This window comes from Acomys minous, assembly GCF_964271855.1.
Source record: "Acomys minous genome assembly, chromosome: 20".
Lineage (NCBI taxonomy): Eukaryota > Metazoa > Chordata > Mammalia > Rodentia > Muridae > Acomys > Acomys minous.
This window is the reverse complement of record NC_140502.1, coordinates 26,263,349-26,280,445: the sequence shown is the minus strand read 5'-3', so window position 1 is coordinate 26,280,445 and position 17,097 is coordinate 26,263,349. Positions and strand designations below refer to the sequence as shown.

The window sequence follows — 17,097 nt, the reverse complement described above, 5'->3', positions numbered from 1 at the left end:
TAGCTGGGCATGGTGGCGCACGCCTTTAATCCCAGCACTCGGGAGGCAGAGGCAGGAGGATCTCTGTAAGTTTAAGGCCAGCCTGGTCTACAAAGTGAGTCCAGGACAGCCAGGGCTACACAGAGAAACCCTGTCTTGAAAAAAAAAGACATAATCAATCAATCAATCCTATGCTTGTTGGGACCTTGGCTGCCAGGAGCAGTGAGCAGTGAGCACTGGTCCAGGCACCTTGGCCAAAAGCAACTGATCCTAACACAGGCCGTGAAGCTCACAAGTGCAGACACAGACCTGTGCTTTTCAAAGCCTAATTGACGCAAGGGCAGGAGAGGAGGGCATCACTGCTTCCATTCTCAGACGCCTCCTCCGCCCCTCAGGCCAAGTGTTTGCTGGACAGACTCTCTGCTTAAGCCCCACGGTCATCTTTCCAAGGGCTGCCAGAGGTTCTGAGCCTTCCTGAGGCTGCAACACTTTAATAGGGTTCCTCATAGTGTGGTGACCCCCCCAACCATAAAAGTATTTGAAGTTGCTACTTTGTAACTGAATTTTTGCTACTGTTATGAATCATGAGGTAAGTATTGTGTTATACACACAGACACACACACACACACACACACACACACACACGATCATAACAATAATAAAGTATAAAATCTTTTTTTTAAAGTATCTGTGTTTTCCCATGGACTTAGGCTGCTCCCGTGGCCTAAGGGGTCTCGAGCCACCAATTGAGAACAGCTGCCTGGCTGGCGTGGTGACCTGTGCTTGTAATCCCAACACTTGCATCGCTGAGAGTTGGAGGCCAGCCTGGTCTACAAAGCAAGTTTAGGACAGCCAGGGCTACACAGAGACACCCTGTCTCAAAGAGAGAGAGAGAGAGAGAGAGAGAGGGAGGGAGGGAGGGAGGGAGGGAGGGAGGGAGGGAGAGGGAGAGGGAGAGGGGGAGAGAGAGAATGGCCATCTGAGAAGGTCTCCTTGAAAGTCTTCATCAAAACAATTAATTCCCTACAGAGAATAGAGGTGCTCACCTGTCAAGATTCTTTTTTTTTAAGATTCATTATTTATTATTTATACAATGTTCTGCCTGCATGTACCCCTGCAGGCCAGAAGAGGGCGCTAGATCTCATTATAGATGGTCGTGAGCCACCATGTGGTGGCTGGGAATGGAACTCAGGACCTTCGGAAGAGCAGGCAACTTTCCCCCCTCCCCTGTAGCTTGAGCTACAGAGTAAGATTCCATCGCCAAATAAAGTAAAAGGGGCCAGGAACACAGCCGCTCAGTCGATTGCTTACCTAGCAAGTACAAGGCCCTAAACCTGAATCCCAGCATGGTAAAATAAGCAAATAAAATAATGCTTGCTCGTTCTTTGAAAGTTAACCAGAGCACTGCCCCTCACGCCACTGTGCAGCAGGGGACCCTCCTCCTCCTTGTGACCTCAGGGCTCTGCTCTGTTTGCTCTGTGAGCAACTCGGAGAAGGAGGAGGACTTCGCTTGCTCTGTTTCCATTGCCATTTGTTTTTCACTGGGTGCCCATCGACAGAAAACAGGTTGGCGTTCACCATGGGCAGGAAGAGTTCAAATGGAGCGACAGACAGGGCAGATGCCTCTGGGCGGGGCATTAAATGGAGAAATTCTGTTTGTTTTTGTTTCTGTTTTTTTCAAGACAGGGTCTCTGTGTAGCCTTGACTGTCCTGGACTTGCTCTGTAGACCAGGCTGGCTTCGAACTCACAGCGATCCCCCTGCCTCTGCCTCCTGAGTGCTGGGATTAAAGGCGTGCGCCACCACTGCCTGGCTAGAAATTCTATAATGTTAAGTCATAAGTCAAAAGCCGTGAACTTAGAGTGGATGAATATTCTTGCCTAGTGGGTGAGAGAGAACACGGAGGGAAAGTGTGGCTGGGATGTATTTGCGTGTGCTTGTTTGCGTGTGCCCATGAATATGAGCATGGAAATTGGAAGTTGACGTCTGGTCCTGCCTGAAGATCTGGATTTGATTTCTGGAACCCACGTGGTGGAAGGAGAGAGAACTGACTCTTCCACGATGCCCTTTGACCTCCACACACAGACCGCCCCACCCCAACCCCACGAACGTAAACAAGTAGATTAGTAGTTTAAAACTAAAGTTAAAATTTTTTTTTCTGTCTTGCTTTACTTTTTAACCCGGGTCTTGTGTATATCACCAGGCTGGCCTCGAACTCAGCAGGTGGCCAAGGGTAGCCCTGCACCCCACTTCGTTCACTGCCTTCAGCTTCCAAGGGCTGGCTGGGGTCACGGGCTCCAGCAGACCACACCCAGCGTTCTCCATCCTGTCCCCCCTCACACCGCCCTTGTGCATCGTACAGGTGCCCCATGTTGCTTTATTATAATTATCTACATCTGTTTTTTGTTTTTTGTTTTTTTGAGACAGGGTTTCTCTGTGTAGCCTTGGCTGTCCTGGACTCGCTTTGTAGACCAGGCTGGCCTCGAACTCACGGAGATCCGCCCGCCTCTGCCTCCCAATTGCTGGGATTAAAGGCGTGCGCCACCACTGTCTGACCTGTTTTCTTTTTTGCTCTGGAGGAGTCTGTGTGGGTGAAAACATGGAGGCACATGCTGGTGGAGTGAGCTCTCTCCCTCACCGTGTGAGTCTCTGGGGATTGAGCCCAGGTGACCAAGCCTTGCAGGAGGCGCCCTCGTCTGCTGACAACCATTCCACAGGCTCCCTAACTTGAACCAAAACTGTGCTGCCAAACTCATCAATCTCCTGCCTCTGCCTCTGCCTCCCAGGCACTGAGATTGTAGGGTTGCATCATCAAGCAGTGTCTTTATTGCCTCAAAAGCCATGTGGAGGGACTGGTCTAGACACTGGAGATTATGTGAGTCACTCTGCGGTGTCCACAGGCCCCGGGAACCCACTAACTGGCCTTCTCAGAATGTGTCCCCGCTGTTAAGTGGGGCGAGAGACCTGCTGTCTTTTCTCAAGTGTTCTTAACCAGTGCCTGGTCTCTGGTCAAAGTCTGAGGACTGTGTTCCTCAGCCACAGAGATGGCTATGGAGGACACAAGCCTCTCTCTCTCTCTCTCTCTCTCTCTCTCTCTCTCTCTCTCTCTGTGTCTCTGTGTGTGTGTGTGTGTGTGTGTGTGTGTGTGTGTGTGTGTGTGCATGCATGCGCTTTGAGATAGAATCACTGCCAGGCATAGTAGTGCATGCCTTTAATCCCAGCACTTGGGAGGCAGAGGCAGGCGGATCGCTGTGAGTTCGAGGCCAGCCTGGTCTACAAAGCGAGTCCAGGACAGTCAAGGCTACAGAGAAACCCTGTCTTGAAAAACAAAACAAAATAAAACAAAAACCTCTGAGCCATCTCTTTAAGTGAAAAAATAAAATAAATAATAAAATAAAAGAGGAAGGACACGGCTGCCCCTAGGTGTGGTGGAGAAAGTTTATTATAGATAAACAGGACAGCGTAGCCAGAAGCAGTAACATCTGGAAGAGTCCAGAAGGAACATCACCCTGAGCCAGGCCACGTGAAAGGGTGTGGCTGGGGGAGGGGAGCCAGGAGACCAGGAGGGTAAAGAGTAGACCAAAATGGTTGGCTAAGTAAAATGGCTGGATTATATAGGGAAGGGCAGCCCAGCCCCTGGGTGGGAAAGTTCAAGGGAACGGGATTGTGCTATGCCAGCCAAACCCTGTAACAGGTAGGGACTGAGGGATGCTGGGAGAACCTAGCAACCAGGTCAGCTAACCCTCAGTCTTTTGTCCCAGGCTGGAGACCTAACACTAAGCCAATTGCAAATGCTAACGCTGATGGCGTTTGAAATATTGCTCCTTCTGCAGAAAGATCAGCACCACCCCTCCCCCACTGTATTAGCTGCCCCTGGCAAGAGAAAACATTGTATAGTAAGGGGGGGGGGGCGGAGGCGGTTGCTGATGCTTAACGATTTAGTAACTGTAGTTGTTAGAATTCTCTAGAGAAGCCCCTGTAGGCTGGCATGAGTGCAGAGGTCATCGTAGGCAAACCAGGAAGAGCCGGGGCTGCTGGTGATGTCGTTGTAATGCCTTCCGCCGATGAGAGCCTTCTTGCTGGGGGAGGTCAGCCTTCTGTCCTCTAGACCGTCCTCAGGGAGACAGCGGGGCAGCAGACGAGCAGACACATAAACTCCTTACTCTTCATTATTCTAATTCTAATCTAGGAACCATGAAGTGCACATCTGGGCTACAGCTGGGTGTGGAGACCTGGCCAGGCCAGCTCTGAGGCCTGGATTTGGTTTGCAGCATGGAGACACGCTAAGCCCTGGGAGAAAGTATTTGCATAATGTATGGGAGTCATTTGCATTTCCCCCCTATAATTGCTTTTCCTCATTTGACTTCAAGAGTTTGTTGAAAATCAGCCCAGTGGGAAAGACAGCAGCAGTCTTTCACTGACTGTTCCTGACTGTTAGCAACAGGATCTGCCCCCCCTCTACTTGGGCTAGGCTCCCAGCTGGGCTTGCAACACTGGAAGCCCTGAATTACTTTTAAACAAACAAACAAACAAACAAAATCTCTTTTTTCTTTCCCTATACCAGGAGCCACATTGTTATACATTGTTATCAAGTTGCCCTACCTTACAAGAATAAGTTTCTGTTTTCTAAGCCTAATGTATCCTGCAAACCATGCTTTCAGCTTAAGCTGGACTTGTGACCCTGTGACGTATGCCCAACCCTCTGCCTTGCTAAACTCCTGAACCTGGGATATATGATCGCCCTTGTGGTGGCGAACGCCTTTAGTCCCAGCACTGGGGAGGCAGAGGCAGGCGGATCGCTGTGAGTTCGAGGCCAGCCTGATCTACAGAGCGAGTCCAGGACAGCCAAGATAGCATAGAGAAACAAAACAAAGAAAGAAAGAAAATGTGTCTTCCCTGATACCCTGATGACTAGCTGTCCACAAGCTGCGTTCCCATGTTTATCTACCCCACAGGCAGCCTTGAGCCCTGAGGCCCCCCACTCTTCTGTCCAGGTGCTAACAGCCAATTATCTCTACAGTTGTTTTCTTCTTCTTCTTCTTCTTCTTCTACTTCTTCTGGTTTTTGTTTTGTTTGTTTGTTTGTTTGCTTTGTTTTGTTTTTCAAGACAGGGATTTTCTCTGTGTTGCCTTGGCTGTCCTAGACTCGCTTTGTAGACCAGGCTGGCCTACAGTTTGAAGGAATACAATCTGTCGTGGTTTATTGTGGCTCACAGTTTGAAGGAGTACAGTCTGTCATGGTTTATTGTGGCTCACAGTTTGAAGGAGTACAGTCTGTCGTGGTTTATTGTGGCTCGCGGTTTGAAGGAGTACAGACATCATGATAGGAAAGACATGAGGCAGGAGGGATGGAAAGGGTTAGGAGACGGGGTCAGCAGGTCCTGTTGCATCCACACCTAGGGAGTAAAGGGAGTGAACAGGAACAGTCTGGGCTGTGAAGTATCACGGCTCACTTTCTAGTGGCCCTCCTCCTCCTCCTCCTCTTCCTCCTCCCCCTCCTCCTCCTCCTCCTCCTGTGAGACTCCATCCCCTAAATGCTACACAGCCTCCCCAAATAACAAATACGCAAGACTACGGAGGACATTCCTCATTCCGACCACTGCAGTTCTGATGTGTCCAAACTTTTCTAAATGGACACTCCACTCTCCCAACTTTCACTGCTGTCTACTTACCCAACTCTTGTGTTTAGGGAACCATCAGAGCATAAAGCTGGGCAGGCAACAGAGCCCATCTCCCATCAGACATGCAAATGATGCTGTGTATGCTCAATTTTCTTATCAATTATATTTTATTATGAACTTATTAAATGAGCCTACCTCCCTAACAACCCAACTAGCTCGAACAATCAGAAAAGGATATTAAAAACAAAAACACTACAATGAAACCTTAAGGATATCAGTCTCTGGCATAGTCAGCAGGGTTTCAGCAGACCAGCAATTCCACCACAGTTGCTGCTGGAACCTCAAGCCTCAGCTGGAGACCAAAGCCTTGAAGCTTTCCCTGGAGCAGTTCTCTTCAGGGGCCTCTTGAAGTGCAGGGATGAAGAGCCAAAAACCAAGTCCCAACCAGAAGCCTCCTCTCCTGTTTTAGGCGTGTGTGTGTGTGTGTGTGTGTGTGTGTGTGTGTGTGTGTGTGTATTTTTTTTCTGTCAGTCTGTTCAAAGGTGTTTTTCACCAAGCTCCCTGACAAAGTAGTTCGACTTCTAAGTGGAAAAACATCCTGCTTTCTCACATCTAAGTGGTAAACATCCTGCCCTCTTCTCCATCCCACACTTGGGATCCAAACAGAGACAGGTTTATCTCTCCTTCAATGCTGGATCCCTGGGACCCTGAGCTCATGGTACAAGAGAGAGAAAGCATGGAGAATTACTTGTGGCCCTGGGGCTTCTGCGTCTAAGACAGGATGTGTGTGGAGGTCCTCCGCGAGGGCTGTGTTAGCGATAAGACTTTTCTGGTCCTAGCTGCTCAGCTTCCTCTCTTCCTTGGAAAAGCTCCAAGCCTGCTCAGTATCTTTATCATTAAGGCCCTAAATAAGCCAAACCTGGCTTCAGTTGATGCAATTAAGAGCCAGCTCTATAGGCCTGCCCTGCTCCGATAAGCTAAGAAGTCCGCACTGTGCAGAGAGTTATGCACCCATTAGCAGTCGGAAAAAAAACAAGACAGGGTTTGAACAGCACAGATCTGCTGCTACACAGTTGCATGGGCAGCTCCCACAAGCTGTCTGACGTGTGGGATGCAGCTGCCAGGAGGCTGGTGGCCAAGCCCTATTACTTCCATATGTACATCAGCCCCGTTTATTCCACAGAATGACACGGGTTTAGGGGCACGTGGCTGGACAGGGTGTGGTTGTGGTGGGGGCATGGTAGCGTTATGCCGGAAAATTTCAAGAAGAAAGAAAGACCAAATCCACAACTGTCTAGCTGAAGCAAGCTTTATTTTAGAGGCACACCTGAGCCAGGCCAGCCTGCTGTCTCAAGTCGGAATTTTAGAGAGAGAACCCTGGATGTGAGGAAAACTAGCTTTTGTTTTTGCTTTTAGCTCAGGGGAAGGGGGTTTCCAAATGGTGGGGGTTCGTGGACAAAATAGCAGAGCATACCCATAACAAGTTAGTCATGGGAGCCACAGGTTACTGTGCAGACACGGCCAAGTCCAAGAACCACACCACACACAACCAGTCCCGCACACAGCACGGAAATAGCATCAAGAAAGCCCAGTCACAGCCAGGCATGGTGGCGCACGCCTTTAATACCAGCACTCGGGAGGCAGAGGCAGGTGGATCGCTGTGAGTTCGAGGCCAGCCTGGTCTACAGAGAGAGTCCAGGACAGCCAAGGCTACACAGAGAAACACTGTCTCGAAAAACCAAAAAAGGAAAAAAAGGAAGAAAGAAAGATAGGATTCTCTTAAGAGGGTTGCCCCCAAGTTCCTGAGGAACATGTGCCTTGCCTAAGGCCCTTAAGCCCAAGATGCCAAATGGCCCCAGCTGCAAACTCGGCCGGCTTGCCTTCATCGCTCATACCAGCCTTGGGAAGACGATTCAAAGCTACATGGCCAAGGGTCGTAGGCTCTGCCAACCAAAGCCCAAGGTTCAAACCAAGGCAGAGGCCGCAGCTCCAGCTAAGGGCCAGGCTTCAGCCCCAGCTCAGGCTCCCAAAGGTTCCCAGGCCCCTGTGAAGGCCCCACAGAAAAGGCTTCTGCCAACGTGAAGACAGACGGACTGCTGTGACACGCCTGCCTACACACTACTTACAGATGACCGGTGTCCTATGCTGTTCCTACAAACAAATCTGAGGCAAGATCTGTTTAAGAAAATAAAATAAACAACAACAACAGAACCCAAATTAGTCATACGGACCTCCTGAAACAAAGACGTGGCTGTCATTCGTGGAACAGGCAATACCAAACCATTTGCCATTAAGGTGACAGGTGGGGCATAACCCAATCCTTGAGAAACAGAGGTTTCATCATTTCAAGGCCCCCTCGGGGTGGGGTGGGGGTGGGGAGTGGGAGAGGGATGGGCGGTGAGGGTATGAAGGGAGATTACTGAGGGGGGGTAGGGGGGAATCCCCGACACCCAAAGAATTGACATTTTTTGTAGGAGTCTCATGCTACGAGAAGGAAAGCTTGTCTGCCCCAAAAGGATTTCACACAGCTCTGGCAGCTCATCAGAGAACCTTGTAGGGAGGGACAGGACCACACTTCTCTGGCCCTCTAAACCTAAAATCTCGTGTAGGAACCCCTCCTCCCCCCCGAAGAAAATGGGGGCACGGAGGCACACCAGGCTGGAGAGGATAGAGCCAGAGCCTGAAAGGGGGCAGTCCGCGGGATCCCTCTCCGGAAGGAAGTGCCCTGGGGAGAAGTCCTCCTGAGCAGTCGTGCACCGGAGCAACCAGGTACCACAGGAAGGAAGGAAGCCGGTGGGGGACGTGAGGGAACTGAGGGCGGAGAATGAGGGAGTGGGGGGTGCGGAGTGCGTCTGTCCGTCGAGGGTCCCAGTCTGGGTGTGGAAGAGAGAAAGCCTCCTCCCAAGCAGCTTTTTTTTTTTTTAAAGATTTATTTATTATTATATATAGTGCTCTGCCCGCATGTACACCTGCAGGCCAGAAGAGGGCGCCAGATCTCACTATAGATGGCTGTGAGCCACCATGTGGGTGCTGGGAACTGAACTCAGGACCTCTGGGAGAGCAGTCAGTGCTCTTAACCTCTGAGCCATCTCTCCAGCCCCCGCCAAGCAGCTCTTTAGACGGTCCAGCAAACTTTTAGCTCGGAGCTCTCCCAGTGACACAGCAAACCCCTAGAAGATAATCCGTGAAAACAGCTGTCAGTTTATTCAGGGTGAACAGGAACTTTATGAACCTTGAGAGAGTGGGAAGGGATTTTTTTTTTAGGGTGGTTATTTATTGGTTGGGGCTCGGATGCTGGTAATACTTTACTTACATGGAGAGGAGTTCCAGGTGCCAGGCCACTGAGTACTCCATGGGTTCAAGAGATAGAGGATGGAGACCATGTGGACCAGGGCATGCCGGGAGTGCCGCGCGGTGGTGGCGCACGCCTTTAATCCAAGCACTGGAGGAGGCAGAGGCAGGGGGATTTCTGTGAGTTCGAGGCCAGCCTGGTCTACAAAGCGAGTCCAGGACAGCCAGGGCTACACAGAGAGACCCTGTCTTAAAGAACCAAAAATGAATAAATAATTAATTAACGTGGACGTGCCAAGCCCACTGTGGGTGGCGCCACCCCTTGGGCTGGTGGTCCTGGGTAGCGTCATTAAAGCCCACTGAGCCAGGGATGGGGAAAAAGCCAGTAAGCAGACCTCCTCCATGGTCTGTGCTTGAGGTTCCTGTCCTGACTTCCCTCTATGATGGAGAGTAACTTGGGAATGTGTAGGCTCAATTTTCTTAACAAATATATTTTATAATGAACTTATTAACGAGCGTGCGTTACTTATAACCCGACTAACCGCAACAATAGGAAAAGAGGATTAAACACTACAATAACAAAACCATAAGGATATCAGTTCTGAGGAACGATTCTCCTGGAGAAATCAGCAGGATTTCTTCTGCTGGAACCTGGAATAACCAGAACCCAGAACCTCAGCAGGAGCCGGAGCCCGGAAGCCTTCCCTAGAGTGGTTCTCTCTGGGGGTGTCTCAAAGTGGAGGGATGAACAGCCAGAACTATCCCAAGTCTCCCAAGGCCCTGCCTCCGCTTCTGGGCTCCTTTATGTATCTCCTCCCAGAGTCTGTTCACGGATCTTTTCAGCTGGCAACAATCAAGCTCCTGCACGAGGCGGTTGGTCTTCTAGTGGATTAACCTCACCTGTTCTCTCACAAGACGGTTCCGATCCCGCACTTGGGACCATAACAAAAACAGGTTTATCTCTCTTTCAGAAATGTAACAGGAAATAAGTCCTTTTCTCCCCAAGTTGCTTTTGGTTATATGTTTTTGCACCATATGTTTTTGCATATTAATGTAAATCCTAACTGATTCCCCCTAATTCAGAGAAGTATCCAACCCACCCTGGACACCATTTCTGGGGACAGTCTGTCCTAGAGCCTAGAGCTTACGGTATGAGTGGAAAAAAACGGAGGCAGTGAGGCTGCCTGACCTGCCCTAAACACAGCTATCCTCACTGACACTTATGGATTCAGGGCAGCCAGAGGCTAGCTAGCAAGGTTCCTGGTCACATGGGAAGGATCCGTCTTGGCGAGAGAAAGCAAACAAAGAAATGAGTGTATTCGGGCCGGGCAGTGCTCGCAAGACACTCCTGCTGTCGCCTGGGCGCTCCTGGAGAAACCTCAGGATCCTGTGGGGGAGCTCTGACCATGCAGGTAGTGAAGGGAAGAGCTGGCCGAGGAAAGGTGGGCATCAGAGCTGGGGGGGCGACAACACAGATGTGATGGCTTCACTTTGGATGGACCGTGAAGACAAGAGCTTGTCCCCAAGATTGTAAAGGAGCTTTGGAAACCATCTGATTCAAGAGGCAGGGTCTTGTTATGTAGCCCAGGCTGGTTTCGAACCCTGGATCCTGCTACCTGTGTCCCCCGAGTGCCAGGATTACAGGTGTGTGCCATATTGCCTCGCTACTCCTCCCTTCCTAGGCATCTGGAGAGCCCAGACCAGAGCAACGTCTCTGACTGCATCTAATGTCACCTCTGCTTCCATGGCACCTGCCTCTGTGGCCTGGGGCTCTTGCCTGGGCCGGCAGCTGAGGCACACATCAGGTCCAACCCCCTGCGGCCACCTGCTACGTGGGTGCTACAGCTTTGATTTTGGAGCACGTGGCCCCTATGTCACACTATGTCCTATGAAATAAAATGGTGCCATGTCTCATTCCTGCCCAAATACAGCAGCTCAGGTACCACCTAACACGGCGATGGCATCTAATTTTTTGTCTCTGAGGTAAAAGGGACAGTTGTTTTTGGAACTTGATTTGAATCACATCCACTCAGTGCCGGGAAAGACTCCCGGGGGGCCGTGCAGCCCCGAGAGCCACGTGGCCATCCGCTCTGCTCAGCCATAAGCATTTTCTTCCCCGTTGGCTGAGGGCTTCCTTCGTAAATTCTAAGGACCCCAGAAAGCAGTGTCTTGCTTTAGTAGCACCACAGAGGGAGGCAGGAGGGGACAGGCGGGGAAGAACGAGAGACCGTCCTTCTCCAGGCTTGCTTTCCAGTAAGCTTCCATTTTGGAGCTAACTCTAGCTCCTCACAAACATTTGTGGAAAATCATTAACACAAGGCAAGCCCTTAGTAGCGAGCAGTAGCAGGTTCTCTTCTTCCGGTTCTCCTGTGCTATAGTTTGAATTTGAAATGTCCCCTGCAGGCTCCTGTTTTTAACGCTCAGTCCCCAGATGGCTGAGGACTACTCTGAAGGCCATGGAGTCTTTAAAAGGTCAGGCCTGGCTAGCATAAGTAGGTTACTAGGGGAAGGACTTTGGAAGTTCTAAACCTGCTGACCCACACATCTGGTTTCTGCTTTCTGGTCTGAGGGCAGTAAGGGCTGGGGGTGTGGCTCAGTGGTAGAGCCCCTGCCTAGAATCCCCCAGTGAGGGGCTGGGGTGTGGCTCAGTGGTAGAGCCCCTGCCTAGAATCCCCCAGTGAGGGGCTGGGGTGTGGCTCAGTGGTAGAGCCCCTGCCTAGAATCCCCCAGTGAGGGGCCAGGCTGTAGCTAGAATTCAAATGGTTCTAGAACCCATCTCTAATATTAGAAAACGAAGGGAAGGAAGGAAGGAACAGAGAAAGAAGAAAGAGTAGAAAAGAGGGCAACATGTTCTTATTGTCCTTGTTTTTTCACAAATGTGTTTTTAAGGACTTTTTGAAAAAAGTGTGTGTAAATGTTTTGTCTGCATATAATATATACAACATGGATATTTAGTGTTTATGGAAAGTCAGAAGAGGGCGTCAGATCTTCTGAAACTGGAGTTACAGACAGTGTGAACCGCCACGCCATGTGCGTGCTGGGAATTGGGCTCAGGACCTCTGCACGAGTGGCCAGTACTCTTTACCACTGAGCCATCTCTCCAGCCCTTTGAAGGACCTGCAAGGATCTTCTAACTTGAAGCTAAGGAAGCAGGTCAGAAGAGGGGACGGAGAAAACATGGGGTGGGGAGAAAAGTAGGGGGCGAGGGAGAAGGAACGTTTGCAGAGTGCGACAGTCTGAGCACAGCAGCAGGACGCCTCACCTTGGGTGAGCCTCGCTGCCTGTCATCTCTAGCCCAGGCTAGCCTTAGCCTGCAGAGTAGCTACGATCCAGACCTGCGGCCCCACACCCAGCTCTCACCCTCTAAGAAGCTGCCTGACAGGCCTGAGGGAAGGGCCCACCAGGTGCCCCTTCATTGCTTTAGCCTCACTGGGTCGCCCTGGGCGTCCAGTGCTGTTAAGGGTTCCCATGCTTGCTTGCAGAAGGAAAGGAAAGTTCATAAAACCTGATCTGACCCAAAGTTCCCAGTGCAGAGACTTGGACGGCAGCCCACAGCTGCCTGAGTGTCCACCAAAAAAACCGAGACACAAGCTAGGGAAAGCCGGGCTGTCTCCAACTTCCAGGCGGAAGGAAACTTGTTGGGGTGGACGACGGGAGGCCACAGGGAAGTTAGAAGGCTGAAGAATCGAAGGACGCAGGGAGCCTTACTCTGAGAATGAAATTTGGCCTTGTAGACAGACATCGAGGGAGAAACCGGTCAGAAAACAGAAGAGGGATCCGACGGGGTCTGACAGGGGTGGGAGGGTGGAGAGCAGCGTCTAAGGGTTTGTGGAGGGAGGCAGGAAGTAGGAACAGAAAAATCTGTGAAAGTCGGAATAGACCAGCACTCCAGGGAGAGGACAGAACAGCAGCACACACACTCCCCCCCACCCCCGCTCCCCCCACCTCCCCTCCCTCTTTGGGTTTGAGAGGAAACACTGCTCACTTGCCGACCTGCCTCTCTCTGGTCACATGACCTGTACTAGTATAAAAGCTTCCCGCCAACCAGGTTCCTTATAATTTTTGGCTCCCCCTCCCTTTTTCTGTATGAAATGGGCTGCAACAATTGCTAAAAAGTCCCTCGGCCTCTTGCACCAGGAACCCCCAAGAAACGGCCTGTGAGAAGCCAGGCAAGGCTGGCCAGCTTAGTCTTGGATTTGAGGAGCAGGTGTAAGGTGAGGAGGAGGCTGAAGGATGCCTGTCAGAACAAAAGATGAATTGGGAGCGTGTGTTGGTGGGGGGAGGGGCGGTGGTAAGGACCCACAGAGCTGGGGATGAGGAATAAATGGGGGGTTATTAGCCAAGTGGAAACAAAGTCTCCTCCCGTACAGGAAGAGTCCTGGATACAGTCAAAGCACCAGGCCCAGGCCACCTGTACCCTCAGGGTTTTCCATGAATGATTGTCTGAAATTTGGGGTAACAGGGCCACAGAGCAAAGGGCTGGCTTGGTCTTCTTCCTTGTCTACCTTGGCTCCCCCTTTTTGGTAGGATCCACAGGACTGGAGAGCAGGGCAGAACCAGGTGGAAGAAACTCCCTGTAAGTCTCCCCAAGGAGGTAAGCTGCTGGGTTAGTGGGGTGGGGTAGGGGTCAGGCCCCTGAAGCTGCAGAGAGCTAGGCAAGAGTTGGAAGTTTCCTTTTTCTCCCAAGACACACACCTTCCTGATCTTTCTCAGCATCTATGGCTGCCTTCCTCTCACACCAGGCTTTGGCTCCCAGCCTTAGGCAGCAGTGAGAAGTGGGGTGGGTGGTAGGGTGGCCAGGGCGGGGACTTACACTCATCACAGCCACTTCCTATTATCTGTAAGGCTAAATAGGAAGAGCCCCCCGCCGCCCCCCCCCCCCGGGAAAGCAGAAGGGGAATTCCCATGGGAAGTGAGTTCCTCTCCCACAGAGACACAGGATGGCAAACGTTATAACTGTAGCTTAATATCCCACCCAAGGCTAAGTCAATAATTGCTTTGGGCAGTTCTGGCAGGTGGCGTGGGCGAGCGCGGGGGTGAGGAACAGACAAGCTTTGGTCTGGGCACAGGAGAGAAGCAGAAAGGATGTGAGCAACCTCAACTCTGCGAAAGGAGGGGGGGAGGTCTGCAAGTTCCTGACCCCTTCGACACCTTTCCCCCCACCTTCCAGAATGATCCAAGACTGGCACAGCGCCTTGATTCTCACGGCCTACATCCTCATCTTTCTCACTGGGCTCCCTGCCAACCTGCTGGCCCTGCGCGCCTTCGTGAGCCGGGTCCGCCAGCCCCAGCCTGCCCCGGTTCACATCCTCCTGCTTAACCTGACCCTGGCGGACTTGCTTCTGTTGCTGCTCCTGCCCTTCCGGATCGTGGAGACAGCGTCCAACTTCCGCTGGTACCTGCCGAAGATCGTGTGCGCGCTCACGGGCTTCGGCTTCTACAGTAGCATCTACTGCAGCACGTGGCTGCTGGCCGGCATCAGCATGGAACGCTACCTGGGAGTGGCCTTCCCGGTGCAGTACAAGCTGTCCCGCCGGCCCCTGTATGGGGTGATCGCTGCTGTGGTGGCCTGGGTCATGTCCCTTGGCCACTGTACCATCGTCATCATCGTACAGTACCTGAACTCCACCGAGCAGGTGGGCACCGGGAACCAGATAACGTGCTACGAGAACTTCACCCAAGAGCAGCTGGATGTGGTGCTGCCTGTGCGGCTGGAGTTGTGCCTGGTCCTCTTCTTCGTCCCCATGGCAGTCACCATCTTCTGCTACTGGCGCTTCGTGTGGATCATGCTCACGCAGCCCCACGTAGGGGCTCAGAGGCGACGCCGAGCGGTGGGCCTGGCTGTGGTGACGCTTCTTAATTTCCTGGTGTGCTTCGGACCTTACAACATGTCCCACCTGGTGGGGTTCTACCTGAGGCAGAGCCCCCCGTGGCGGGTGGAGGCTGTGGTGTTCAGCTCCCTCAATGCCAGCTTGGACCCCTTGCTCTTCTATTTCTCGTCCTCCGTGGTGCGCAGAGCTTTCGGGAAAAGCCTGCTACTGTTCCGCAACCCCAGCTCCACTGTGCTGGGCAGAGGGACCAAAGAGACAGTGGAGGGGACGAGGATGGACAGCGGTGGGAGCCAAGCAGACGGGTGCAGAGCTCCAACATCGTCGCCGCCGCCGAGTAGAGAGTTCCCTGGAGCTTCCTGAGCATCCGGTGTGTCCCCCCCCCCTCGGCCCCCCAGAAGTTGGGCCGGCTAGCAGAGCACCTGGGACTTGGTAAAAGATAAAATATTTTTTAAAAAGATCCCAGCACTCAGGAGGCAGAGGCAGGCGATCGCTGTGAGTTCGAGGCCAGCCTGGGATACAAAGCGAGTCCAGGACAGCCAGGGCTACACAGAGAAACCCTGTCTTGGAAAGAAAAAGAAAAAGAAAGAAAGAGGAAGACACCCCACCACCATCCGCTCCCCTCTCAGCTTGGCATCATTGCTTGACGGAATTTTCCTGCCCAGAGAAGTACAGCTCTAGGACACAAGAAATGGCTACTTTGGGGGCCAGGGACTCAGAAGCAAGGTGGTTAATAGGAGGGCAGTTTTAAAATTAGTTTTCCTTTAAACTTGGAAGCACCACCTAAAGAGAGTGGTAAGGCTGGCGATGTTGCGAAGAAGGCAGTGAAAGAGGAAACTGGGAAGAAAATAGATCTCAGGGAAGCTCTCAGCCACAGGACTATGGGGGAGGTCAGGGGCTCGGTCTTTCTGTCCCTGTGCGAGCTGTCCCTTTGTAAGTGTGCTCAGCTGATTTTCCTGTTTTGGTCCTGTCTCCACCCTTAAGCGGGTGTCTGGGTTACACTCTTATCCCCACCTAGGCTAGGTTGTGTCTTGGTACCCGTCTGCCTGACTTTGACACTGACACTGACCTGCATAGGAGGACACCCCCCCAAAAAAAATTGGCAGATTAAAAATAAAGATTATGAAAGAAAAACAAAAAAGATTATGAATGCCTGAGGTAAATGTTCCTGGTTTTGGTACACATCTTCATGAGCCAGGGAATGAGGGACGGAGGACCCAGTGCCACAGTAAAAGGGTAGAGTGGGGATTGCCCCTTAAATATTTTCAGATGATGATATGGTGAGGGCAAAGTGAGTGAGGGTGCTGATGGGGTCCTGATGAGTGTGGGCAAGCACAGGCAGCTCAGAGCCTGTTCCTTCCTGCTCAGAACCCCACCCCCATTTTCTCTCTCCCCCCCCTCTTTCTTTTTTTTTTTTTTTGAGACAGGATCTCTCTGTGTAGCCTTGGCTGTCCTGGCATACACACAGGCACAAGCACACACATGAGCACACATAACAAATAAACTAAACCAAACCGGTTTACTTTTGAGACAGGGTCCCCATCGTGCAGCCTTGCGTAGTCGCGAGCTCACTATGTAGACTGTGCAAATCATGGCAGGTTAAAAAAAAAATGAAATAATAATTGTGCTAACCGTGGTGGCGCATGCCTTTAATCCCCCCATTCGGGAGGCAGAGGCAGGCGGAGCTCTGTGAGTTCGAGGCCAGCCTAGTCTACAAAGTGAGTCCAGGACGGCCAAGGCTTACAGGGAAACCCTGTCTCAGACCCCACCCCACCCCAGAAGAAATAATTTAAAAGCCAACTGTAGGATGATGTGGTAGGAGAGACACTTGGGTAATGTTCTGGCTTACAGTGAGACTGATGACTGTCACTTGCAAACAAGCTCCCCTGGGAGCCGTGGAGATGGCTCAGTGGGTAAAGGCACCTGTTGCCAAAGCCGAGGACTTCCCGAAAGCTAAGTGTGGGAAGGAGAGAACCAACGCCTGCAGGTTGTTTTCCGACCTCCACACGTGTGCCACGGCGTGTGTGTGCACAGCCAAGCACACATGTAAAGATACAAAGTAAACAAACCAGTGTAAAGCAGTTTTAAAGCTCATTAGGCTCCGAAAGCAACAGCGCCCCCGCGCCCCCCCCTGCCCACCCCCCCCACCCCCCCCCCACCCCCCGTCTGATCAAAACCCGAGCGACACAGTTTTTGTATTCGTTTTTTGTTGTTGCTGTTTTTGGGTTTTTTGTTTTGTTTTGTTTTGTTTTTCCAAGACAGGGTTTCTCTGTGTAGCTCTGGCTGTCCTGGACTCGCTTTGTAGACCAGACTGGCCTCGAACTCACAGCGATCCGCCTGCCTCTGTCTCCCTGAGCACTGGGATTAAAAGTGTGCGCCA

At 51.7% G+C, this 17,097-nt stretch overlaps 1 protein-coding gene across 4 annotated transcripts; it reads left to right on the top strand.

The window, feature by feature from the left end:
- The first annotated feature begins 11,306 nt into the window (after positions 1-11,306).
- FFAR2 (free fatty acid receptor 2) lies at positions 11,307-15,199 on the top strand. 4 transcript variants are annotated; one of them, XM_084770778.1, is made up of 4 exons: positions 11,307-11,361; positions 13,027-13,103; positions 13,417-13,483; positions 14,060-15,199. In XM_084770778.1, exon 4 carries the CDS (start codon positions 14,061-14,063, stop codon positions 15,078-15,080), a length of 1,020 nt encoding a protein of 339 aa, XP_084626904.1. In that variant the 5' UTR covers positions 11,307-11,361; positions 13,027-13,103; positions 13,417-13,483; position 14,060; the 3' UTR covers positions 15,081-15,199. The 4 variants fall into 4 exon arrangements, 3 of the variants coding, with proteins under 3 accessions (XP_084626904.1, XP_084626903.1, XP_084626902.1); XM_084770777.1 differs by lacking the exon at positions 13,027-13,103 and having other exon boundaries at positions 11,321-11,361; positions 13,417-13,465; XM_084770776.1 differs by lacking the exons at positions 11,307-11,361; positions 13,027-13,103 and adding an exon at positions 12,452-12,645 and having other exon boundaries at positions 13,896-15,199.
- Positions 15,200-17,097: the final 1,898 nt, after the last annotated feature.